Consider the following 27,379-nt stretch of genomic DNA (forward strand, 5'->3'; position numbering starts at 1 on the left):
CTTTCCTAAGTATGTTAGAATCTACCTCTTCCTAAGCTATTGAAAATACTACCCAACGCCCAATAGGATAGTTTTCTTTCACCAAATTATTTCAAAATCAAATATTTACTTTGATAAATATTTATTAATATGTAAATTAATAAATTTATATTATAAGCCATTACGATAAAGAGATAGTGGTTCTTTTTGAGGGAGAAGAAGGGTGAATAGGGTAGCTATGATAAATAATGCCTCAATGTGGACTAGTCAAACATATCTGAAGGTATTCTGTGAATTTACTGAGAAGCTTACATTGTACTTGACAAATTTGACTATCAACATAAAATGAAACTGATGGGACAACAAAAACCTTTAGAAGAAAAGGTTTCACAAAACATTAATACTAAAAAATGTACTTTTATCATATAGTAGAATGACATTTATTTGTAAATAAACAAATGGGCTAAACCTTAATCTGAATCTCTTAATCTTTAATTATTGTCTGATATAAAAATGCTGGTATAAATTTAAGGAAGATTTCCAAAAAATACACAAGGAAGAGAATCATGAATGATTTTTTTGAGACCTGAACCACCTTATTGATAGGTGATTTATCAAACTCTTCAGATAACCAGAGTACCTGAGGGCCAGAAAGGTTGAATGATTTACCCACCGTGACACTATAAACCTATCAAGTATCAGGAAACAATCCCATGTCTACTGGTTCCCAGACACACTAATTCATACTATACATGTTATATAAATGTCCCTCCCTTTCTCCAATTGGTTTGTTTGGTTCTGAGGAAAAGATACTCTAATATCAAAATGTTATCTTGGTTAATTCTGGGATGGTCACAAATTAATAATACTGAATCAGTCACCTCTTTTTCCATAGCAGCCTGATGTTTTTTGATAAGTTTCTCCATCTCTGCAGCAAAATTGTTACGCTGAGTTTCAAGATCCTTGTCTAATCTGAGGCGATGTTCATCCATCTCAGCCTTTAGCTTATTTTCCAGAGTCATCAGTTGCTTTTGATGTTGCCGCCTCATTCTCTTATAGCCAGACATCTGCTCTCTAAGCTCAGAGTCCTGCTCATGTTCTTGCATTTGCCTTGTAACCTAGACATACAAACAATAGAGAAAAAAGAATAAAATAAAGCAACACATTTCTTTCAAAAGCATTTTAAGACCACTCTGCTGTTAACTAAGCAGGCAATTAATGTAAAAGATCCCATTTAGCCAAAACAATCTTGAGGAGCATACAAAAATTGGAAGACATACACTTCAGCAACCAAAACAGTGTGGTACTGGTATAAGGACAGGCTGAATAGACCAAAGGAACAGAATAAAATCCAGAAACAGAGCCACACATAGTTAATTGGATTTTCTACCAAGGAGTCAAGTTAATTAAAAAAGGAAAGTGTTTTTTAACAAATCCTGCTGAGGGGCACCTGGGAGGCTCAGTCAGTTAAGCTTCAGACTCTTGATTTCGGCTTAAGTCATGATTGCACGGTTCAGTTTGGGAGATCGATCCCTGAGTTAGACTCCGTGCTGGGCACAGAGCCGGTTTAGGATTCTCACTCTCTCTGCCCCTCCCTAGATCACACTTTCTAAAAAAAAAAAATCCTGCTGAAACAACTGGTTATTTGTATAAAAAATAAAGAAATAAACCTTGGCTCATATATCATTCCATATGCAAAAATTACTTTGAAAAGAATCATGTGACCTAAACATAAAACTCATAATCATAAAGCAAAAGAAAACATGGGACTACCATCATTACTTGGGTAAACAAATATTTCCTGGACAGGATACAAAAGGTACTGATTATAAAGAAAAAAATGTATAAATTGGATTTTTAAATTGAGCTAAAAATTCATAGTATAAAATTAATCATTTTTAAAAATTTTCTTTATTTGTAAGTAATCTCTACACCCAGTGTGGGTGATAGCATTCTTGACCCCACATGTCATACAGATTCATGGGCCACTGCATGGGATTTATAAAGTCTGCTTATGTAGCTGATAACTCAGATAACTTTTTTCCTCAGATACATCTTTTTTTACTTCCTGTCATATTTTCTAACAGCCTACTTTTCATATGATATCTTAATGTAATTTCTTTTTATCCAGTGTATCCTTTATCATGTTTTGGTCCTACTTAATCTGACTGATAAGGGTAATAAGCACCCCACTACAACAACATCCTTGTTGATATATGATCCTTTTTTTAAGTTTTTTTAAGTTCATTTATTTATTTTGAGAGAGAGAAAGACAGGGCAGAGGAGGGAGAGAATTCCAAGCAGTCTCCACACTGTCAGTGCAGAGCCCAATGAAGAGGTCAAGCTCACGGACCTTGTGATCATGACCTGAGCCAAAATCAAGAGTTGGGACACTTAACCAACTGAGCCAGTCAGGCACCCCCATAATCCACTTTTTATTGTTATTTGGGAAATCAGAACTATATTTTGAATACATCAAACTGAATTACTTGCCATTTCGCAAACATTCCCCCATTTTGGTTAGCCTAGGTTATTTCCTTACTGTTAATTCTTATATTGTAGAAATAACTTTTTCTTCCTCTCTGTGCCTAAAACCAACTAATTATTAAAATCTCAAACAATTTCTTTTATAAATACTTCCTTTATGCCACAAATCAAAAATAATCTGAATTCCTATTTAGTACCTTCTAGCCCTCTTAAGCATTTGATATATTCTAATATATTAGTTATTTCTGTACACCGTGAAGACATTACTAGTTTAATGTCTCTCAGAGTATTCTATATAGTATCTTATAAAAGGCACTTAAATGTTGAATGGGTATTTTATAAAATAATCCTCAGATACAAAAAGTAAGACATAGTCATGACCTGAGTATAGGTGCCACAATCCAAAATGAAAAATGTATTTCTTCTTAAAAAATATTTATTTATTTTGAGAGAGAGCAAGCATGCAAGCATGAACAGGGGAGGGGCATAGAGAGAGAGGATGAGAGAGAATCCCTAGCAGGCTCCTTGCTGTCAGTGCAGAGCCCAACGTGGAGCTTGATCTCATGAACCGTGAGATCAAGACCTGAGCCAAAACCAAGAGTTGGATGCTTAACCTGCTGAGCCACCCAGGCGTCCCTGAGAAATGTATTTCTAATTCAAGGGAAGAACATACCAGTGATGCTGTCCGTATAGTAGCAAAGTGTTCCCGATTACGATAGTGTGATTTATGACGAGACACTTGAGGTGGAGATTGTGGATCTGATGCTCTTGTTCTAGGATCTCCCTCTTCTCTGTAATTTTCTTCCTCCTAAGCAAAGAAGGAGACAATACTATTTGAGGTGAACAAATACAGTTCACTTGAACTTTCAAGAAAATTTAGAGACCACGTGATCAATTTATCTTAAAGAAATAATTTTAAAAAGTAAAAACAAAAATTGAGAATGCTGACATTTTATTTTCAATATAATTAGAATCAGGAAACATTATTCCCTAAGTGTATGAAACAGCACACAGATTTAGGATAAGGAAATATATGAGGTTAGATTTATATCCTAATTATTATATATAAAATGGAAAAGGTTTAATAATTTTAAACAGCAGTCAAAAATTAATTACTCTAAGGTCTTGGGTTTTGAAAACAATAATATATCTTTTTTTTTGAAAACAATAATATATCTTAAAAATACTTTTATAATACTTCTGCCTTCTGTCCAAAGTAAGTAATCAAAAAGTAACTGTAAATATTTTAAGAAATGATGTCTTTCCTTATATATAGCTTAGTTCATTAACTGAAGAGGAAGTAAATTAAGTAGCAACCAACTAATTGTGGGAATAATCTTATTTTACTGCTGATTCTACTGCCTAAGGATGCAAAAATTAAACATGGGTTTGTCCTGAATAATACCACCACTCAACTAAATCATTCCTAAGCACTATTTGTGTGAGTGTAGTAAAATATATATAAAATTTGCCATTTTAACCATGTTTAGATGTACAATTCAGTGGCAATAATTATATTCTCAATGTTACACAACTACCACCATTTCCAAAACTTTTCCATCACCCCAAATGGAAATTGTATCTATTAACAAAAACTCTCCATTTTATCCTCCACTCAAGTCCCTGGTAACCACTAATCTACGTTGTGTCTCTACGAATTTGCTTATTCTAGATATTTTATGTAAGTGGAATTATGCAATATTTCCTTTTGCATCTGGCTTAATACCCCTTAGTGTTAACATTTCAAGGTTTACTTGTGTTGTAGCATATATCAGAATTTCATTCTTCTTTATAGCCGAATAATATTCCATTGTATGTATATACCATGGTTTATTTATGTATTCATCTGTTGATGAATACTTGGGTTAGTTCTACCTTTTAGTTCTTGTGCCTAATAAGCTTCTAGGTAATACTATAAGTTGTGAAGTTAAAAAGGAAGTATTCCTATTACTAAAAACAAGTTACCTGACTTTCAAATGTTTTCAAGAAAATTAAAAATTTTGCACTCAAAAGTATGAAGAATAATGTAGCAAAAATCATATTTCCTTTTTTTCTAAATATAATTTATTGTCAAGTTAGCTAACCATACAGTATATACAATGTGCTCTTGGTTTCAGGAGTAGGTTCCCATGATTCATCGCTTACATACAACACCCAGTGCTCATCTCAACAAATGCCCTTCTCAATGCCCATCACCCATTCCCCCCGCCCTGCCCCCTCCTTCAAGCCTTAGTTTGTTCTCTGTATTTAAGTCTCTTATGGTTTGCCTTCCTCTCTGTTTGAAACTATTGTTTTCTCCTTCCCTTCCCCCATGGTCTTCTGCTAAGTTTCTCAAATCCCACATATGAGTGAAAACATGGTTATCTGTCTTTCTCTGACTGACTTATTTCACTTAGCATAATACCCTCCAGTTCCATCCACATTGCTGCAAATGGCAACATTGCCAAGTAGTATTTCTCACTGCCAAGTAGTATTCCATTGTATATATGAACCACATCTTTATTTTAAAGATGTAAACATTACAGACAATGCAAGTCACTTTTGATCATTACCCATTGCAATCCTTTTTCCTACTCCCCAAAGACAACCATTATCATGACTTTCAAGTGTATACTTACTATTTGTAAATATTTTAAATACTTTATTTTTCATGAAACTAACTTCAAATTATATATTACCTAGTGTTTCTATATATGTCTTTCTTCTAAGATTTTTAAAATATTCTTTTTGTATTCTCAAAACAATAGGTTCCCAAATGCAGATATTATACTGGGAATTAACAAGCCTAATGTCACTTTAAAATAAGTTACCGAAAAATGTTCCAAAGTTCTGAAACATCCAAGACAAGCTCCGTATTAAACTAATCAGATAAAGAAAATTATTTACCAAAGCTGAAATTTTTTTTCACTGAAACCCAAATACTCACAGGTTTTAAATGGATGACAGAACTATTAGACATCACTGTGTGGTCTCCCTCCATCATATCTAGCTCACTCTTGTCATCTGAGGCATCTGGAAGACTGTTAACACTACTACTTTGGCTACTGGCACTGATGGACATACTGGGAATAGACTGATTACTTCCAACACTATTCACTGTTCCTGTCCGGCCAACACCATGATCTTGTTCCTAAGGGAAAAAAGCATTAGGTTCAAGTATCTTTATCTCTTTTGAATTGCTACTTATAATCACTTATCACAGTGCTTGGCACACAATCTTTAAGAAAGAAAGTTAGAGGTCTATTGTGAGAAATTCCCTGTATTTGCCAAGACCAGGAAGGAAGTTTAGCAGCTGAAAAACAAACAAAATAAAAATGACCAACACCTAAATAACAAAAAGCCCAACCATGTCAAAAATTCAGTTAATCATTTATGGGTTATTTCCACAGTGTAGCATTTTCTCTAATTTGTCACTTTTGAAATCTATTTCTACCACACATCTCATGGGGTATAGAGAAAATTTTGCTCATTTCTCAATAACTCCCATACTTAAAATACGCACCAATTATTTTTAATTTTATAAATAACCCCTTTTAGTTATTTTTTAAGGAAGCCTTTTAAGTATATTTTCCTTCCTCAGAATATATTATCTAGCCTATCCTTCTTTCATCAATTTAGTATTAATTCCCATCTATTTTTTGTAAATTAAAAATTATGTATTACCTATACACTTAATCACATTCGTAAGAATGTTTTATGAAGTAACCAGGCAAGCCATGTTATCTGGGCACCAAAATTCTGTAAGATACGCAAAATTTAACACAGACATATGATTATACACACACACACACACACACACACACACACATGTATATATATATCCCCAGCCTAAAAGAGATGCTGTTATAGATTTAACTACATTAGAATTTTATTAATTTTACAACTTTACTCAAATATTTCAGATATGTAAAAAAGCTCAAAATAATCTTCTAGTGATCACTGTATGAACTAAAAAACAAAATGAACAACACCAAAACTGAGGCATCTGGAAGACTGCCTAAGAAAGTCTTGTATTTTCTAGTTCATTAATTATGTAGCACTATTAAAAAAGAAAAAGTAAAGTAAGTAACTATTGCTCCTGGTTTCAGAATGCAAACTGATCTCTCTGAAAAGTAGTAAAAAAGAATCAACAAATTCTGACAGGAACAAAGAAAAATGAAAATATTTAGAGTAAAAAAAGATAGCTCCACAAATATGTAGCTTTCCTTGTGAGGAAGTTCTGTAACATTTCTATTGCAAATTTATATTTCCATACCCTACAAAAGGCAACATGGAAAGAACTTGGCCTTGAGAGTGAGAGATACGTGAATTTGAACCCATATGAACCTATGAGGAATTAACCACCGAGCTTTGCTTTACTCATCTGTAAAATTGGTACTTTAGAACTGTGCAGATGGAATGAAATTATATAGAACTTCTGATTCAAGTATCCCTGGTGACAGAGCACAATGCTTTGTAATTCTAACGACTTCTGAATGAGTACTGTCAATTTCTAGAGTCTATAATTTCAAATACTTCCAAAAGCATGTCCCATGGAATCAGGTAATAAGGCAAAACAGGGTTCAGTAGCCAAAAAATTTGATGGAGTCTAAATTAAAGTTGAATAAGTTTCTTTAATAAAAGACTTTGCAGAGCTTTATCAAGTCATTGTGTACTACGAAGGGGTTAGGTTTAAAGAATGCAAAACCTTTTTTCCCTCCTGGGATCTTACAGGACCAATATTAAGAAAACACAATCTGGGAACCACTAATATAAAACATTCATGGCAAGACTAGGTGCATAAGGAAAGAAGCCAATAAAGAGGGCTCAATATTTGAGTCATTTCTAAGTTATTACCTCTTCTTCTTCCTGTGCTTCTACTGCTGGTCCGTTATGTGCCTCCTGGAAAAGGAGTTTCTTCATCTTTCGATACTGCAGATTGTCCAGCTCTCTTACTGCATCCTTTGTCCTTTGAATGAGATCTATTAACACTGTTTCAGGGCGCTCCCGAAGAACAAACATGTGCTGGATAAAAGCAGAAGGTGAAAGTCAGGTTGAAATTTATATATATATTTTTAATGCGTACAAATGTACCCCTTTCTCAAACAGTAGTTACTATCGTAATTAATCATAATAGATAATGCATATAATCTATAGCTATCTAATTCTACTACATTTTTGGCTTCTTAATTTATGAAATTGTCTTCTACACACACACACACACACACACACACACACACACACACACACACACGCACACACACTGTCTCTATGCATACTTAACTACCTCTGTGCATTTAATAGAAACATGATATGAAAATGCAGAGTTGAAATAAACAAAAGTCCAATTAAACACTAAGAATTAAGTTCAACAGAGCCCTAAATAAAGGCTAAAAAAGGTTTACATATTCTTAGAACCGATTTCATAGAAAAGGCATGTATAGTTCTGAGCTGTATTAGGTTTCAACAGAAATGATTTTATGGTAAATTATGGTTAAAATCAAAAGTGATTTTATAGTAACATAAACTTGGATAGTATGAGTTTCTTTATATGCTGTATAAACAACACTCCATAAAACACTAGCAGTTGATTAAAAGCCATTGTATAGTGATTTTTACCACTAACATTTAATAAATTTAACCTTATCAAATACAGAAAAGTACAAAGAACAATTCTATCATTATCACTGTTACATTTTGATATATTTCTTCAGAAATTTTCTATGTATAAATTTTGATTTATAGAAACACAGCATACAGGGGCGCCTGGGTGGCTCAGTCGGTTAAGCGTCCGACTTCAGCTCAGGTCACGATCTCACGGTCCGTGAGTTCGAGCCCCGCATCGGGCTCTGGGCTGATGGCCCAGAGCCTGGAGCCTGCTTCGGATTCTTTGTCTCCCTCTCTCTCTGCCCCTCCCCCGTTCATGCTCTGTCTCTCTCTGTCTCAAAAATAAATAAACGTTAAAAAAAAAATTAAAAAAAAAAAAAAAAGAAACACAGCATACAGACTGCAGAAAGACACCTTTTGCCTTGAGTTCTGTGAAATGTCCTTGAATTCTTGTAATACTTTTTACCTTTGTTAGTTCAAAAGCATTTCTTCTTTAAAGAATTTTTTTTGCCTTTTGATTTTTTTATTACTCAAAAAACTTCATTTTTTTATTTAGCTTTCTGATTCTGTGCTTATGCCTTCAACACTTTAATGATTTTCTGCTCAACAGGAGAGCACACTTGATCCTGTCCCAAACACATAGAGCACACCATAGGCCCTGCTGATGTATTTTTCGTTTTAGATAATCTCATAAGAACTGTAAGTGTCACAGCATAAACTCCTCAAAGTCAGTCTGGGCACACACCACATGGGGATTTTGGTGCTTTCCTACCCTTCTTTGTATAAAGAAGATTCTATTACCAGGGGTTCAGGACAGCCTAGTTTTGTTAGAACCTATATTGTATGTAGGACAGCCTATGACAGTATGTCAAATGCTGGACCATTCTGAATGCCTAAAGACACCATCCCCAGAAGAGGAAAAAGCTTCTGTAAAGAATTTTAATTATATGATATTTTATTCTACTTTCACTGTCGTAAGTATTGTTATTTCAAACTCATAAACACGAGGCCTATAGATTTTTAATTCTGAGATAGCTTCATACATTAAAATTTTTTTCTATTAGCTCTTTTTTTTTTTTCCAACGTTTATTTATTTTTGGGACAGAGAGAGACAGAGCATGAACGGGGGAGGGGCAGAGAGAGAGGGAGACACAGAATCGGAAACAGGCTCCAGGCTCTGAGCCATCAGCCCAGAGCCTGACGTGGGGCTCGAACTCACGGACCGCGAGATCGTGACCTGGCTGAAGTCGGACACTATTAGCTCTTTTTATGATGAACTGTAACAGAAATATAATTAGAAATATAACAGAATATAATTAGAAATATAACAGAAATATAATTAGACCAAAGGGAAAGTGCCAAATAGATAATTCCTATCATTTTCAGTAAGGCTGTGCCAATACATGCTATGAACTAGCAAAATGAATACTGTATGCAGACTTGGGATCTAACCACCAAATATCCAGGTCTCATCTCATGGGTTGGGTTATCATCACCAAATCACTTCTTTGCCTATAGTATAAGAAGACAGTCAGATTCTTTTTCCTGAGACTTAGAAAGGTTAAGGTATCATGATTTACAATATTCAGTCTTCTTATCCAAAAAGAATAAATCTTAAATTTCTAAGTTTAATAGTTTTCTACATATAAACCTTGCTTATTTAGGGGCACCTGGGTGGCTCAGTCGGTTGGGCATGCAACTTCAGTTCAGGTTATGATCTCACTGCTCGTGGGTTCGAGCCCCGCGTCGGGCTCTGTGCTGATGGCTCAGAGCCTAGAGCCTGCTTCCAATTCTGTGTCTCCCTCTCTCTCTGCCCCTCTCCCACTCATGCTCTCTTTCTCCCAAAAATAAATAAATGTTAAATCTTGCTTATTTATCACTAACAATTTCTAGCTATACTAAGCCTTTTGTTACTATTATAAATACCTATTTACCTAGGCTTTCATTTCTGAGACTATGAATGAACTTACTGCCTCAAATCCCACAATCATTACTGAAACTATATTGTTCTTCTACATACTGTGGTTCTAAATAATACAATCAAATTTCAGTTTCTTTGTATCTTTGATGTGTGTTAGTGAAAATAAATTAAACCTCTCTGAAATTATAGAACATTCATGTAAAAATGGTCTACTTAAATCTTATAGTGAAAAATCAACAATATCCTTTAGGGGCACAAGAAGACAGTCAAATCCTGCTTTATCTAGATGTTTATCTACTACTGCTTTATCTAGATGTTTTAGGAACTATATTAAGTTCAACAATGTTATTATTGCTATTAATAACATGGCCAACCTCCAAATAAAATAATCAATTTTTGAGAATAAAGAGCATACACTAATCATGTGTTTAAACTAAGTAACCAAACACATTGAAAACTGAATAGAATTTACATGATTCTTAGAATATTTTCATTGCCAAGTTAGAAAAATTATTTCCAAAAAGGAAACAGAAACATGATATGCATTTTTAACAGTTTCTTTTAAAAGCTCTTTTCTCCCACAATAATTATACAGATATATTATACACCATTTCTCTTTCTTTCATATTATTTTCATATACAACTGATAAATATATAAAGTGTGGCAGACATAAAACTTAAATGAGAGCACCTGGGTGGCTCAGTCAGTTAAGCATCTCACTTTTACTCAGGTTATGATCTCAAGGTTAATGGGTTCGAGTCCTGTGTTGGACTGTGTGCTGACAGCTCAGAGCCTAGAGCCTGCTTCGGATTCTGTGTCTCCCTCTCTCTGCCCCTGCCCCACTCGCACCCTCTCTCTTTCTCAAAAATAAATAAACATTAAACATTTTTTTTTAATTAAATCCAAAGTTAAACTTTGTTTTACTAACTTTGAAATATGACATTGTTCCACACGAATTAAAATATGGAGTTATAACTCATGAATATATTCTTGCACTTACAAATGGCCAGTTGGTAGTATTTGGAATATACAACTATATATTCTATTCAGACATGGTGCAGCAGTTAATTAATTTTGGAAAAACAAATGAAAAAACTCTAAGAAAAGTTCCAAAAGAGAAGAGTATATAAAATGAGCATTTTAGTAAAAAATTAGTAGAGCATACTTTATACTGACACCAAAATCAAAAAAAGAATAAAACACCTTCTTTAAATTATTTTAATTTCTTAAGGGTAGAAAACAGACCAAGTAAAACTGACCTTTAAAAGTTCCTCTGATGTAGGGCGATCTTGAGGGATTTTCTGGAGGCAAGAATCTACAAAGTTGCGAAAATAATCAGACCTATTGTAAAGGAAAGTATCAAGTGAACATATTGCTATTTCCTTTTAAAACACATCCACAAACCATACAGAGAAGATCAGCATAGTCCCTGTGCAAAGACGACATGCAAATTCATGAAGTATTCCATATTTCTGAGGAATAGGTGTTGTATGTAAGTGTCAAATTACTAAATTCTACACCTGGAACTAATTTTACACTATATGTTAACTGGAATTTAAATACAAACTTAATTAAAGAAAACAACATCCACAAATCAAGGCATGTGCCTACTGGTGGGAGGGGGAATGGAAAAGGAATTATCAAAAAAAAAGCAGATAAAATATATTGTATATTTTATATAAATCTATGAAAATCTATTTAAAGCAACCAATGAATCTTTACCATTTTCCAAGGACAAATTTACACAGATTATTTAAAAAAATCCTGCTCCCACAAGTTAAGAAACGAAACAAACAAGCAAAGGGGGGCAGAGAGGGAAGGAGTGGGGGGAGGGGGGAGAGAGAGGCTCAAGCCAAGAAATGGACTCTTAACTATAGAGAACTGATGGTTGACAAAAGGAGGGTGTGTGGGGGGATGGGTTAAATAACTGATGAGGATTAAGGAGTGTACTTGTCATGATGAGCCACAGGGTGATGTATGAAATGCTGAATCACTGTATTGTACACCTGAAACTTACATTACACAGTATGTTAACTGGAATTTAAATAAAACTTTAAAAAAAATCCTACTCCCACATATTTAAATATCATAACTTGTTCTATATTGAGGCAAAATTAGGGAAGCCAATCTTTCTTCTTTGCATTCAAATTTAAGATAACATTCTTTTCAATTTTTTGTTTCTTTTCTCTAAGCCATCTCTCTTTCTTGTTTGCCTCTTGGATCATCTTCTCTATTGCAATTTTAGAACATCAATCTATTTGTTTTGGAGGGAGCAGTTTTACACCTAAGTATTTAGTATTCCTAAATAAGTGCATAAACTTCCATTAAGCCCAGAAAATCAATTTAGATATTTTGTAAAACATCAAAAGTCTGCAATGTATTTTTAAAAAATGCTTATTGTTCTGAGAGAGAGAAAAAGAGAGGGAGTGAGGATGAGCCGGGGAGGGCAGAGAGGGAGAAAGAATCCCAAGCAGGCTCCATGCTAACATCACAGGGATTGAATGAGGTCACGAACCATGAGCTCGTGACATGATAACTGACTGAGCCACCCAGGTGCTCTAGAAGTCTGCAACATATTATTATACAATGTTACTGATGAGAGTTCGTGAGGAAGGTAGTAATAATTACTTAATCAATGTTTGTCTTTCCATATTCACATAAGATTTTAAATTCCTTGAAGGCAAGAATTCTTTTTTGAATTCCTATGTATCAAAAGAGTGTAACGATAGTCTGTGTTCAATATATTTATTACTAACATATACCATGATGGTAAACTCTGTGCCAGAAGATTCCTTCTACATATCTCTAAACAGGTAACAATGATCTACAAATCTGCCTTAAATATATAATCTTAAAAAAAATAAAGTTTCACTAATTTATGTAACTACTTGCGAATTTAAAAGTATTTAGCATTTTAAATATCTCCCCAGAAGTTTTTAAATGCTAGATATACTTGAATATACTTAGATACATACACTAAAATTTTCTATCAATGATAAAAATTCTAGTTTTCTAAAACTGTCAATCTGTCCTTTATAAAGTTCTTTACATGAATGAGCTAATTTTATCAAATCAAGGAAGCACTAGAACATGGAATAACAAACCATTCTAAATATAAATATCATAGTAACAATTAGAACAATCGCAAAGTTATGAATTATCTGATAATTTTGATAAATCATTTTATCTATGCTTTAAACTTCATAAATTATAAACCATTCCCCCCAAAAATACCACTATAAGTTGTGGCAATCTATGTATTTTAGTTATAAAATACTGTTTAAATTAAGCTATTTATTATATAATCAGGGTTATGTGTGTTCCAAAAGTTCAAAGAAAAAAATAAAATTTAAAATTTTATAAAAAGCAATACTTTGTGCTCCTCTGTGTCCTCATCTATCCTTTATTTCTGAACTGAGTTACACATATGTTACAAAAAGCAGAATATATAGATAAACATGATGTAAGGGTAAAACAAACCAATTTAATATCTCTTCAAGTAATACACTTTACCTAATTGAATTAAATCATTTTGATAACATTATTTAAAAAGTATTTAATTTATACAATGTTGAGTAATATATGTCCAAGCAATACTCACCATTCATTAGACTGTAATGTAGGGGATTCATTTTGGGCTATGTGATATAAGGCACTCATTGCATTCATATTAAATAAAGGAGGCTTCCTTTCCGCTGTAAAAGAAAGAAAATTTTCCTGTTAAAATATGAGCCTATTAAAAAGAAAAAAAATAATAAAATAAAATAAAATAAAATAAAATAAAATAAAATATGAGCCTGTTATATAGAGGCATGCTTGCAAATACTGTTAAAAAAAATTTTTTTTTTTTGGAAATAGTCTCAAACTTAGCAAAAAAATTTCCAAGTAGAGCTCAAAGAACCTCTTCTTTTCTTTTTTCTTTTTAAAAAAATTTTTTTAACTTTTATTTATTTTTGAGAGACAGAGCATGAACGAGGGAGGAGCAGAGAGAAAGGGAGACACAGAATCCAAAGAAGGCTCCAGTGTCTGAGCTGTCAGCACAGAGCCCGATGTGGGGTTTGAACCCATGAACTGCGAGATCATGACCTGAGCCAAAGTCAGAGGCTTAACCGACTGAGCCACCCAAGCGCCCCTCAAAGAACTTTTTCAAGTGAGTCAATTTACACTACGTTGCTGGCTTAATACTAAATTGCTGGCTTAATGCCCTACCACCCCTAAATACTTCAGTGTATACTTTCTATAAATAAGAACATTCCACTAAAGCACCACAATTAAATCAGACCATTAATACTGATACAGGACTATCCTCTAATCCTCAACCCCCATTCAAATTTCAATCAAAGTTCCAATAATGTCCTCTGTAGCAAAAGCAAGCCTTGATCATTTGCATCAAGGAATGGGTGAGTCTTATCTAAATTGTTAAATTAACATAAAATTGTTCATAATACCTTCCTATAATCCTTTTAATACCTGTAGTAGTGATGTCACTTCTCATTCTTGATATTGGTAATTTGTGTCTTCCTTTTTTCCTGAACAATCTGGCTAGAGACTTTATTTAATTGATTCTCACTTTGATTTTTTACATTCTCTTTCTTCTGCTTATTTTGGGTTGAATTTACTGTTTCTTTTCTTTCTTTTTTTTTTAAAGTAGGCTCCACCACTCAACATGGGGTTTGAACTGATGACCCCAAGATCTAGAGTCACATGCTCTACTGACTGAGCCAGGTGCACCTTGCTCCTCTTTTTCTAGTCTCTTAAGGTAATAGCTGAAGTCACAACCTTGACAATTTTGAAGTGTACAAGACTCTTGAATGTTCCTCAATTTGAATTTGTCCTATGATTAAATTTGAGTTATACATCTTTGGCAGGAATATCAAGAAGTAAAACATATTTTTATCATTGTTACATTTTCTCAAGAGGTGGTGCATGATTTTGAATGATTCCATTATATTAAGTTTATATATTTACTTTGAGAGTGAGCGAGCACGCCCGTGAGCAGGGGAGAGGCAGAGACAGAATCCCAAACAGGCTTTGAGCTGTCAGCACACAGCCCAGTGCGGGGCTCAATCTCATCAACCAGGAGATCATAACCTGAGCCAAGATCAAGAGTCTGACACTTAACCAACTGAGACACGCAGGTGCCCCTTCCCACTTTTAAATAAAGTTGACTGGAATACTTTTATAAGAAGAAAAAAAAAAGGAAAGGATATTGGACTGGAAGGGGAGAAGCATGGAGAATCAAGAGCAAGAAGATGGACATCATCATCAATTACAGTGACAGTTCAATTATCTACCTGGCTCACTTACACTGGGAATGTTAGGTCCCACCCTGGGAATGATGGTACACTACCTTTAGCATAGCTCCCTTTATGGGCAACAGAATAAAATGTGTGCAGAAAATCAAACTGTTACAATATGGCATGAGGTCCAATATCTAACCCTCATACTTAATTCAAAGTAAGAAGTATCCTAGGCAGAGGTAAGTAATTCATAAATGCTTTAGACACTTTTTTTTTTTTTTTTTTTCCCCAACGTTTATTTATTTTTGGGACAGAGAGAGACAGAGCATGAACGGGGGAGGGGCAGAGAGAGAGAGGGAGACACAGAATCGGAAACAGGCTCCAGGCTCTGAGCCATCAGCCCAGAGCCTGACGCGGGGCTCGAACTCACGGACCGCGAGATCGTGACCTGGCTGAAGTCGGACGCTTAACCGACTGCGCCACCCAGGCGCCCCAAGACACTTTCTACCTAAGGTAAATATAGTAATCAGACATATTTTACATGTTTAACAAATACTCATTAAATATTGGACATAGATACCTGAAAATTAGCATCACAGTGCAAAATTATTTTAGGCAATTTAACAAAGCAAATATAATATACCTAAGGAACAATGCTTACCTAGTTCAATACATGTTATTCCAAGAGACCATACATCTACTTTGCCATCATACTGTCCTTCATCCATGGCTAAAATTACTTCTGGGGCCATCCTAAAACATAAAATGACATTTAAATTAAAAGCAAAAAAAGGTATACTATTCTTTTTTTTTAATGTTTATTTATTTATTTAGAGAGAGATAGAGCACAACAAGCAGGGGAGGGGCAGAGAGAGAGGATGAGAGAGAATCTCAAGCAGGCTCCGAGTTGTCATCACAGCTTGTCATCAAGCCGAAATCAAGAGTCTGACACTTAACTGGCTGAGCCACCCAGGTGCCCCAGTATACTATTCTTTAAAAATATAATGACCATCTACATAGAGAACACCTGTGTGAATTCTAGACATTATGTCTGGATGTAAGAATTTTTATAATGAGAAATAAATGCACCACAGGCTGTCAGGTAAATATTTACCATTGCATATATAGTGTGACACTCAGTCTCCCCATTTGTCATGATCATGTAACAGCATCCTAAAGAAAGGATGCCCCAGAGCAGGGCTGCATACTGTAACACTGTATAATTCTTGGGCTAGTAAGTCTTAACTATTTTGATCTCAGGATCCCACTACAAAAGTCTGATTTATGCTTGAAAGATGGAATTTCATCATTGACAATACTGTCAGTTGTTTTCCTTCATGTGACAAGCTCACTCCATGCATTTAAGAAAATATCTGCCACAATAACCAACACCGAATAACAATAGTTTGTCAGTCTTCCTTTTAAATAGGAATAGTGCTCCATGATACACGTGGCTAGAGTAGCTTATAATGAAGACAATTACACAATTATCAACCTTACAGGTAGGTGTCTTGGTTATAAAATGGAACATTAATTCATGTTTTCAATTAGACATTTTTTTTAAACTGTTTTTTAATGTTTATTTTTGAGAGAGCGCGGGAGAGACAGTGTGAGTGGGGAAGGGCAGAGAGAGAGAGAGGGAGACACAGAATCCAAAGCAGGCTCCAGGCTCTGAGCTTTCAGCACAGAGCTTGAGGCAGAGCTTGAACTCGCAAACTGTGAGATCATGACCTGAGCGGAAGTCAGACGCTTACCCGACCGAGCCACCCAGGCGCCCTTAGAGTCTAAACTTTTTTGATGGTACTATACTTCATCTGTTTTTGGTGTTAAGCACAGACTGACCCTTAGAACAGTTGCTAATGTTCAGTAGGATTGTCACCAGACACCCCAGTGTATGTGAGTGTGTGTGTCTGCGTGTAAGTGTAAAGACATCCAAATATGTACCTCGTTACTATGCTCCAAATTCTCTATATACAAATTAACAAGTATGTAAATAAAGTAAATTTTCAATGGTCAATAGAAGAGTGTTTCCAAGGTGTTCTTTAAAATGTTGAAGTAAGTTTGGGAAATTACTAAGTTAAGGAGAGCTAAACAGGGTAATTTTGTTTTTTATTTGTAGAACTTTTCAGGGCTTTTTTAGTATCTAATATTCATCATTAATTTCTAAAGAGAAGAATCATTAAGAAATATTATTTGCTCACAGAACCCTTTTTTATAGAAGGGAAATGGACTCTATCTAAACTAGAGTTCTACATAAGAAATTTTTGATCATCTAGAGCAGTGGAAGAGTAAAAACTCTTCAAGTTTTTAATTTGTTTACCTCCAATGAATTTATGAAATCTATTTATCCCCTTGTATACTTTTACATTCTCTATATTTTATAATTTAATAGCTACAAATGATATAATGTGCAGCTTATGTATATACTTTATATTGTATATGTGATTTAAAGATATTTAAAACGTGGAGTTACAGAGTTGTTTTATTAAACAGCAGTAACAACAACACACTGCTGTGTGGCCAAATTACCAAAGCCAGTCTTCACTGTCCTATCAATCAGTCAAATCAGAATCATTTTCTGTCAAAAAAGTCTGACTTCATTTTCAATGCCAACATGTTAATGTGTCCCTATGACAGCCATCTCAGTTATGAATTTTATACTAGAAAAAAAGAAGGGAGAGAAGATAACTGGGGAGAGAGAAAAAGCAAGGAGTAAAAGGAAGGGGAGGAAGAAGACTTGAAAGGGACAAGGGCTTGCTAAGACTTTGTATCCTGACTCTTCAGTATTTCTGATAATTACTACACATTCTCTCAAACTGTACTTCTGCTATTGCTTTGAGGCTATTACATCCCAGACCAACGCATCATTGTAATATTCAGGATGGGTTAAGAAGTCCTTCCTTTATAAAGTGAGAGAGGGAGATTTGGGAAGTGGGTGGTAAAGAAGATGTAGTGGACCTAAGACATCACTCTCACCATACACAGAGAACATGTGGGAGTTGAAGATCTGGACAATTATTTCCTTCAAACTTGCTGACATTAATAACGAATTATTTACGGATAAAATAGATGATGCCTAGAATTTGCTTCATAATAACTGGCAGTGGGGGGTGGGGGTGGGGAGGAAGGAGAGAGAAATGAGTACATAGGGCAGGACTTTTATTGGGTTGGGTGACTGGTATGTGAGGCTTCATTACACTTTTGTCTACTTTAATGAGTATGTGAAATTCTTCATAATTAAAAATAAAACCAAAAAACTCCAAATCAGCTATCAGCCTTCAGATACTCCTAGTCTGAAGACATAGTAAGTATCAATCTAAAGAACACACAGAAATTTCCACTTAGCATTTCTATCTTCTCCCCACTTGGATTTCATTGAATTTTTTCACTCCCACACCCAAAATATGATGCAAGTTATAATATGGAAGAAAATATCAAGAGGACAAATGAAAAAACACAGGAGATCCAAGGACAGCACTCCAAATCTGTATTTGAAACTAACTAGGTTTAAAGTTAAGATGTCCAAAATAACATTATATTACCAGGAAAAAGATAAGACATCTGAAAAAGTATCACCACACATCGCCTATTTCAATTATGAGGATCAATAGCAAATAGGATTATTCTTACCAATATGGCGTTCCCACAAAAGAATTGGCAGGAGATGCCATGGAAGCTGATCCAAAGTCAGCAAGTTTCACCTGGCCTGGTTCTGTCAGAAGGATATTTCCTGCTTTGATATCTCTGGGTTTAAGGAACACAGAAAATTATTTCTCTTTCCTTCATTAGATTATGTTGAGATGATAAAAATCAAATAAAAGTTTTTAAAATAGGGAAGGAGAAATCAAAAAAATTAAGTCCTTGGATAATCTCTCAATTAGGACAAGGAGATGTAAGATCCACATTAGAAAACAAGAAATATGGAAGTAATATAAATATACAGTAACAATTTTCTAAAAGAGAACACAAAATGGCATTAAAAACAAGACAGAAAAATCAATTAATTAGAGCATAGTTTATATTTGAGTTCCCGTTTATTGTTGCAAATAGTGGTTTTAAAAATGGAATTTAATTAGCTGACCACTCCATAATAATATATATTATACATAGTATAGTACAGTACAGTATAATATAATATAATATAATATAATATAATATAATATAATATAATAATATAATTTGAGTACACCATTTAATGAAAGAAAGAAAGAGAAATTTCATACCCAAAATTTTTTTAAAGGTTATTCTTCTCATTTCCAAACCTTAGCATAGTTCTAACTAAACATGAAATGAAAACTGAAGCACACAGATAATATAGTATCCAATGATCCCAAATTTATTTCCAAGCTTACTTTTTAAAGTCAGCAAACATACTGTTCATGCAAAATAAGAAAATTATGAGTATTTATATAATGGGATTATATGTCCAACTGGCACCATAACATACATTTAACCTTTCAAAAAAAATTCCAAGCACTTGTCAATTCTTACTATAGTATTGTAATGGATATAATATTAAATAAATCTTTTTCCTTCCACTTATTTTTTATTTTTTAAAGTTTATTTATTTATTTTTTTTTTTTTTGACGTTTATTTATTTTTGAGACAGAGAGAGACAGAGCATGAAAGAGGGAGGGGCAGAGAGAGAGGGAGACACAGAATCGGAAGCAGGCTCCAGGCTCTGAGCCATCAGCCCAGAGCCCGACGCGGGACTCGAACTCACGGACTGCGAGATGGTAACCTGAGCTGAAGTCGGACGCCCAACCGACTGAGCCACCCAGGGGCCCCTAAAGTTTATTTATTTATTTTTGAGATAGCATGCACACACAGGGGATGGGCAGAGAGAGAGAGGCGAAGGAGAATCCCAAGCAGGCTCTATGCTGTCAGGACATGGGGCTCGGATCCCAAGAACTTGAAGATCATAACCTGAGCCAAAATCAAGAGTTGGACACTTAACCAACTGAGCCACCCCAGTACACCATCCTTCCACTTGTTTTTTGAAAGAGGAGAGGTACTTTGATGTTGATAAGACCTTAGTTTCTAATTCCAACTCTTCCATTCACTTATTTATTAGCATGTGGATTTCTCTTGGACCTTACTATCCTCATCTAAAAAATGACAAGCCATTTAACTCACAGTGACTCTACTATATAGTTTAATATGTATTGCCTGGTTCACATATATGAAAAAAAAAGAGCTAGTTTCCTTCTAAAATAGACAAAACCTAAATCAATGCTAAAAATACATTATAAAAGTTGTTTTTTTTTTTTTTTTTTTTTTGAGACAGCAAGAGTGAGACAGCATGTGAGTGGATGGAAGGACAGAAAGAGAGGTGACAAAGAATCCCAAGCAGACTCCCCAGTGCCAGCACAAGCCCGGTGGTACGATGGAAGCTCGAGCCTGACACGAAGGTGGATGCCACGAACCGTGGGATCATGACCTGGGCCAAAAGAGTCAGATACTTAACTGACTGAGCCACCCAGACTGCCCTAAAATAGTTTGTTTAATCTTAAAGTATTACCCATGATTATGGATTATCAAGGATTAACGCTCAACAGCATAAAGAGTGTTCAGTCTATGTTATGGGATCAATGGCACAACTCTAGCATTATCAGTTACTGGAAGTACAAAACACCTAGATTTAGTTCTAGTCTAGTTTATTTGGCTTTGTAAGCACTTCGGAAAAAGTAGTCACGAATTGGGGCTTCAATTCCTTTATTTGTAAAATCAAAAAAGGTAAGACTATATAATCCCCAATGTCTTTTCCATTTTACAAATTAAATGATGCTACAATTAAATTCCTACCACAATCTATAAAGTGCACATATGTCCGAAAAACCCAGTAACACATGCAGACAAAGATAAAAATAAACCTAAAGGGAGATCAAATGTTTGTAGGACAACCTAAAAAACATATGTTTTTAAGATTCTGAAATGCTTTTATTTGGCTACAACCAACACAACTTACAGGGTTAATAAGTTCCAGGGTTGATGAACGCAATAAGCCATTTGCTGCTAATACATAATAATTTTTAAAGTGCTTACCTATGGATCATGGTATGAGAATGTAAGTAGGCTAATCCCTGGAGAGCACCATGTGTAATTGCTGCTATTTCCACTTCTTGTAATGGCTTTTTGTGAACTTAAAATAAGAATTTATTGGAAAATAATTACTATACAGAATATTTTTGTTCAAAAAGATAAACATATCTAATATATGTGGCTATTTTTGAAAACTAACATTTAACAAGAAGATTTACTTCCCAAGACAATAAAACAAGGCTATTGAACTTTATAATTAGTATTACAGTTGTGCTTAGCTGTTAAGTAAATAGTTCACAGCCAATTTTCCCCTAAGCTAACAACATGTAAGAATTAGTTGATTACAAAAACAAAAGTAACAGAAGAGAAGTTCTCCCTTTATTCTCACACATCTTCATTCTGAACAGAAGGAACAGATTAAGCTAAATGACAAAGAAGGAAGAAAAACGCTTGTTACAAAGTCATAATGTAAGAAAACTCACCTAGTTTTGCTACTACAGAATAGTGCATACCATGCTAAGAACCTACAAAAGGCTAAGGTTCTTACTCTTTGTGGAAAGCTTTTATAGTATTTAAGAAAATCATACGGAATTCTCATTTTATTTTGTTAATAACTTTTACCCTTAATAATTAAAGGAAACCTACCTTCCAGTAAATCTGAAGCAGATCCTAAGCAATATTCCATTACCAGCTACATAGGAAGAAAAATTATAAAAGCATTAAATTAGTAAAAAGATTCTATTTGAGATAAAATAAATTCACCAAGGAGATCAAGAACATGGTTTGATGTCAAGCAAACACTAGTCATCATTTACCTTAAAAAAAAAATATTTATACATTTAACAATTTGTTAAATGATAGAGTTAAGCCAACGATACATTAATTTTTTTATGCCAACATATAATCACATGTATAAGATGTGTATTTCATTCATACTTACTAACTAAAACTATAAAGGAATATAGTTACTTGTTAGGAATTACTGTTAGGAAATGGAAAACTGTCCTCTGGATCTATATGCACAAAGTTTAGGTTACAGTTTAAATGTTTCTTTAAAGCAAACGCAGAGCACCTCCTGTGGGTCAGGTATCTTATGTACATTAACTAATTTAATCCTCACAACCACCTTATAAGGTAGGCCCTATTATTACCCTTGGGGATCATTTCTGTTAAAAGAAAATGTGGTCTTTTCCTCTTTAAAGATGCAGTCACTATGCCTATATCACTGCTGGATTACTGCTTTGTCACCTCAATGGTAACAAGACAAAATTAATCTCTACCCTTTGTAAAAAAGTGTCTCAATTCTCTACAGTCAGTATTATTCAGCCAAGGAATTATAATCAGTTCATACTTCACCAAGAGTCACTAAGACTTCACCAAGATCTTTGTGGTTAAATAGATTACAATATATTTATGTCAAAAAGGTATGCTAACTTTCATCATTGAATAATAGGATTTTTACAATGTTTGATAAACCATTTGAAAAATGATGCTACTAAAAAATGTCAGAGAGCACTTTACCATGCACATAAAGGTCAGTTAAATCTCTGTAGTAAACTTGCAAAAGTTCTATTATCTCTTATTGCCAAGGAGTTCTAAGAAAAGCTGCTCTTCCTCTCTCAGAATGAACTAACATTTCAAGGTGTTTTTGCATGGCTTTACACAACCACTTTGAAACATTCTTGAATTAATTAATTCTAAACCAAAACCAACTAAATTACAGCAAGGGGAGAAAACACCTACCCATGCTGTGTGCTCACGTAAATAGCAGCCTTTGTATTCTATACTGTTGGGATGTTTTATTCTTTGTAGAAACTTGACTTCCTTAATAATATCCTGCCATTTCTGTGGGGAGAAAAAAAGGAATAAAAGAAAGAATTATGAAAAGTTGCTTTCCTTTAGAAAGCTATATAAGAAAAAAAGGAATAACTAGAGTAAGCAGGGTTAATGCTTTATTTGTAATATTTAAATATCAAACTAACAAATTTAAAAGAAATCACATTTATATACTTTAAACTCAATTATATAATTTATAAAAGTATTTTATTCAGGTAGAACAAATTTTAATTTGATAAAATTTATCATCAATGAGTATCATTAAAATTTTACAACCACACACCAAGGATGTTGATAAAAATTACATGCTATATTTAGTCATTTTTCTTCAGTTCAGCTTCCCCTTTCTTATTTGCAGCTTTACTAACATATAATTTACATCTCATAAAGGTGATCTATTGTGTTTCTGGCTTATGTCTTGTACCAAATATTAAGATTGTTTGTTTTTAAAACTCAAATAATTACTGTTCTATTTAAATTCCTAAATGTATACTTGCTAAATGCTAGCAAACAATTGTTATTATGTAGGAAAGTTCACAGAAAAAGTAAGCTGTATGAAAACATTTTCTTACAAATTTTACTTAAGAGCCTTCTTCATTGACAGCTATGAGGAAATACAGATAAATCTTTGGACATAAGCTACTCCAAGACAACCTTAGACACTTTCATCATATCCTAAACATACTTACTCTTAAGAAGCAACCAGACAACTCTGAAAAAACAGGTCCTTGAGTCCAAAAATCAAAGAATCTAAGGGTTTAGTAGATGTGGGAAGAAAACTAGGAATCTGCTTTTGGCTCTTGTTCAAGGTTTTCCACTAACAGACCACATTTCTTAAGGCAGGGAAACTAGCATAATAGAAAACTTTAAGGAATGTTTTGTACTAAAATTTAAGATCATGTATTTCCTATTTTATTTCACAAGTCCTCAACAAAATACAGTGAAATATGTACAGTGTTTTATATAAAATGTGTATGATACAAGATCCTCAATTCAGAAAATATTTCATGGGCTTTAAATTTCATATTTGAATGCTCTGGAACACAAATTCAGAACACAACAAAGCCTGTATTTGTAAACGGAGAAAAGACTTTCATGAAGACTATTCCTAACATTCTTGAAGGAGTATTAGATGTGAAAAGATGATACACTAAAATGATTCTTTCTTCTAGGTGTAACTAATCAAACAGACTCCAACACAGTACCAGTCTGCTGTGAAAACTACTTCTGAAGTTGTGCTATAGAAATGACAAATAAAATTAGACTGAACTTATAAGAAATGGAATTCTTTTAGGAGTTTTAGGAATTTTTAGAAGATTTTTTTTTGGTATCAAAATAATGGAAGAATGAAATAATCAGTAGTGTTACCATACCCATTGTACGATCTTCACAAAACCCTGATTTACCATAAAAATAGAGATTCCAAAGGTATAGAAAACCAAAATGTTCAAAAAGTGAAGACTAACCCAGCAATTCCACCTCTGGGCATACACCTGAAATTACGGAAAGCAGAGATTCACAGAAGTATTTGTATATCCAGGTTCATAGCAGCACAATAACTAAGTGGTGGAAGCAACCTAAGTTTCCACTGACAAATGAATGGATGGATAAACAAAATGTGGTTGTTTATACACACATACAGACAACTATCCAACCTTAAAAAGGAAGCAATTCTGACACATATTATAACAAGGATTAACTTTGAGAACGTTATGTTAAGTGAAATAAGCCACTCACAAAAGGGCAAATACTGCATGATTTCACTTATGTGAGACACCTAAAGTAGTCAAATTCCTAGAGACAGAAAGTAGAGTAATGATTTCCAAGGGAAGGAGAGAATGGGGAATTATTGTTTCGTGGGTACAGAATTTCAGTTTTCCAAGATGAAAAGAGTTCTGGAGAAGAATGGCCATGATGACTGCATGACAATGTGGATGTCTTCAATGCCACTGAACTGTACATTTAAAAATGGTTAAAATGTTAAATTTTGTTAAATGTATTGTATCGCAATTACAATAACTAAATTTAAAAATTAAAGCCTAAAGATTCTGTATTTAAAAAACTACATGTTATAAAATGAATTCATATAATAAATAGAATAAATACAATCTGACAAGAACTAATTGAGTAATAGATAACTAAAGTGGTATCAATGTAGAATCAGTAATTTTATTTTTTGTTTCTCAAATTATTACACACTGCCCATTTTTCAGACTATACTGCCTGTTGATTATTAAAGTTTGTTTAAAATAAGTCTTACACAATTTCTAAACCACTAAAAAATTATACTCAATATAATTTATTGTTAAATGTATCTTACTCTAGTTTACCTCCTCAGAAACTGGTAATTTCTCTATGATAGAGTTATGTATTAAACCACAGTTTAAAAAAGTAATAAGCTCACTTCAGCAGCACATATACTAAAAAATTAAAAGCAAGGGACACAAGCTGGAAGGCTTTTGGCATGCCACAAATGCCCCTTTTAAGGTTCTAGGCACAATTTTAATGGGTATATTTAGTTTCTGAAAGAAAATTCACTGCGATAGACACTTAATATTTCTACACTTTTCTTTAGGTACATTTTACGTTTCTGAAAGAATTCCCATCTACCCCTAATTAAAACCAGTATGTCATTCTCTAACATACCAGTAAGAATGTATATATTTCACCCACCTCAGTAGACTGCTTCCCACTATAAGACATTTTCTTGATAGCCACCACTTCATTGGTGCGCACATCTCGTGCCTAAAAAAATAAAGGACCGTTGTGAAAATGAACACAATAAATCTGGGCAATTATTTATCTCTCTGAGCATAAAAGCATTTATAAGCTATCATGTCAAAAAGGACATCAAAAGTGCTTTCAAATACCTTAAAAAATAATAAATATATATGAAAACTTATCAAATTATCCAGGAGCTCATACTTTGGAAAGAAAAATAAAGCAAGTTTATTTTTAGTGATCTACTTGAGAGAAAAAATATAGAAATTTTAATAGTACTATAAACAGAAAGAAAACAAGACTAGTTAGTATATGTAAGTCTATGCTAATCGATTTTGAAATCTCAATGAAATGGACAGTTTTCTAGGTAAGAATTAATAAAACTGATCTAAAGAAAAAATGTAAAAAAAAAACAATGGTGGCAGATTGAATACCAATTAATTATCTTTAAAATAGCCTTAGGTGGAAAATAGTTTTACCAGGGGAAATTTCCGAGATATAAGTGGGAACAAAGGAAAAGATATCCCATTAGTTTTATGAAGGCAGTATAACCCAATAACTAAAACCTCACAAATAGCACAAAATAGAGTACCAATTTTGTTTGAAAATATAGATAAAAGCTCTAAATAAAATTTAAAAACCAAATATTACATGGCATTAAAAGAAATTTTCATTTGGATAAAATATACTACAATCATATAAATGCAAAAGACTCTGATGATAGGAAAACACTTCATTTCAATTTTTTTTAAGTTAAAGGGGAAAAATATTATGTAAATGCTCAGTAAATGCTAGAAATGCAGGAAAGGCCGAATGCTAAATGTACTCAGCTGCAGGAAAGGTAAAATTCCTAGAAAACCCAGATGAGAAAGGTAATTCCTCAACATGACAAATGTCTATTGTAAACAACTGCTAATCAGAATTAGAATGCTACAATGATATCACAATTATTTACCATTCTTATGGAACTTCTGAAAAAAGTAATAAAAATGTAACAGAAAGACAATTTTTAACTCTTGGAAAGGAAGGCCAAACTCTTACTATATGTATATATATACACACACAGTATTGAGTTCATAAAAGGGTCAAGACCATCTCAAATCACCTGTGGAAGAAATGAGCTTCAGTTTAGACTTTAATAAATTCCAAAAGGTCAAAATACTCTAAAATTAATTATGATGACAGCTATAACTCCTATTTGCTAAAATCATTGGAATGCACAATTAAAGTTGGTGAACTTATGGTACGTAATTCATGCCTCAAAACTTGTTAAAAAAATAAATAGCACATATGTAAATTATACCTCTACAGCATTGCTTTAAAAACTTTTAAAAAAAAGACACTGTTTGGGGGGCGCCTGGTGGCTCAGTCGATTAAGTGTCCAACTTCGGCTCAGGTCATGATCTCATGATTCCTAAGTTCAAGCCCTGCGTTGGGCTCTGTGCTGACATCTGGGAGCCTGGAGCCTGCCTCGGATTCCGTGTCTCCCTCTCTCTCTCTGCCCCTCCCTGCTCTCTCTCTCTCTCTCTCTCAAAAATAAACATTAAAAAAAAATTTTTTTAATTT

General features: G+C 33.8%; 1 protein-coding gene and 1 pseudogene across 2 annotated transcripts in view; one reads left to right on the forward strand and one right to left on the reverse strand.

Annotated features, from left to right (window-relative positions):
* Positions 1-27,379, reverse strand: part of TAOK1 (TAO kinase 1) — a 146,467-nt gene that overhangs the window by 31,255 nt on the left and 87,833 nt on the right. The window contains exons 3-14 of one of the 2 annotated variants that reach the window (XM_045487827.1): positions 25,766-25,837; positions 23,000-23,101; positions 21,902-21,947; positions 21,260-21,356; positions 18,845-18,958; positions 15,876-15,967; positions 13,576-13,669; positions 11,234-11,315; positions 7,303-7,470; positions 5,393-5,596; positions 3,140-3,274; positions 861-1,097 (exon numbers count right to left, since the gene is read on the reverse strand). In XM_045487827.1, the coding sequence (XP_045343783.1) occupies positions 861-1,097; positions 3,140-3,274; positions 5,393-5,596; positions 7,303-7,470; positions 11,234-11,315; positions 13,576-13,669; positions 15,876-15,967; positions 18,845-18,958; positions 21,260-21,356; positions 21,902-21,947; positions 23,000-23,101; positions 25,766-25,837 (1,443 nt within the window). Of the gene's footprint in view, positions 1-860; positions 1,098-3,139; positions 3,275-5,392; positions 5,597-7,302; positions 7,471-11,233; positions 11,316-13,575; positions 13,670-15,875; positions 15,968-18,844; positions 18,959-21,259; positions 21,357-21,901; positions 21,948-22,999; positions 23,102-25,765; positions 25,838-27,379 lie in introns of those variants that run through there. The other variant, XM_045487828.1, reaches the window with a different exon arrangement.
* Positions 11,352-11,448, forward strand: LOC123604708 (annotated as a pseudogene).

Source organism: Leopardus geoffroyi, chromosome E1 (genome assembly GCF_018350155.1).
Source record: "Leopardus geoffroyi isolate Oge1 chromosome E1, O.geoffroyi_Oge1_pat1.0, whole genome shotgun sequence".
Classification (NCBI taxonomy): Eukaryota; Metazoa; Chordata; class Mammalia; order Carnivora; family Felidae; genus Leopardus; species Leopardus geoffroyi.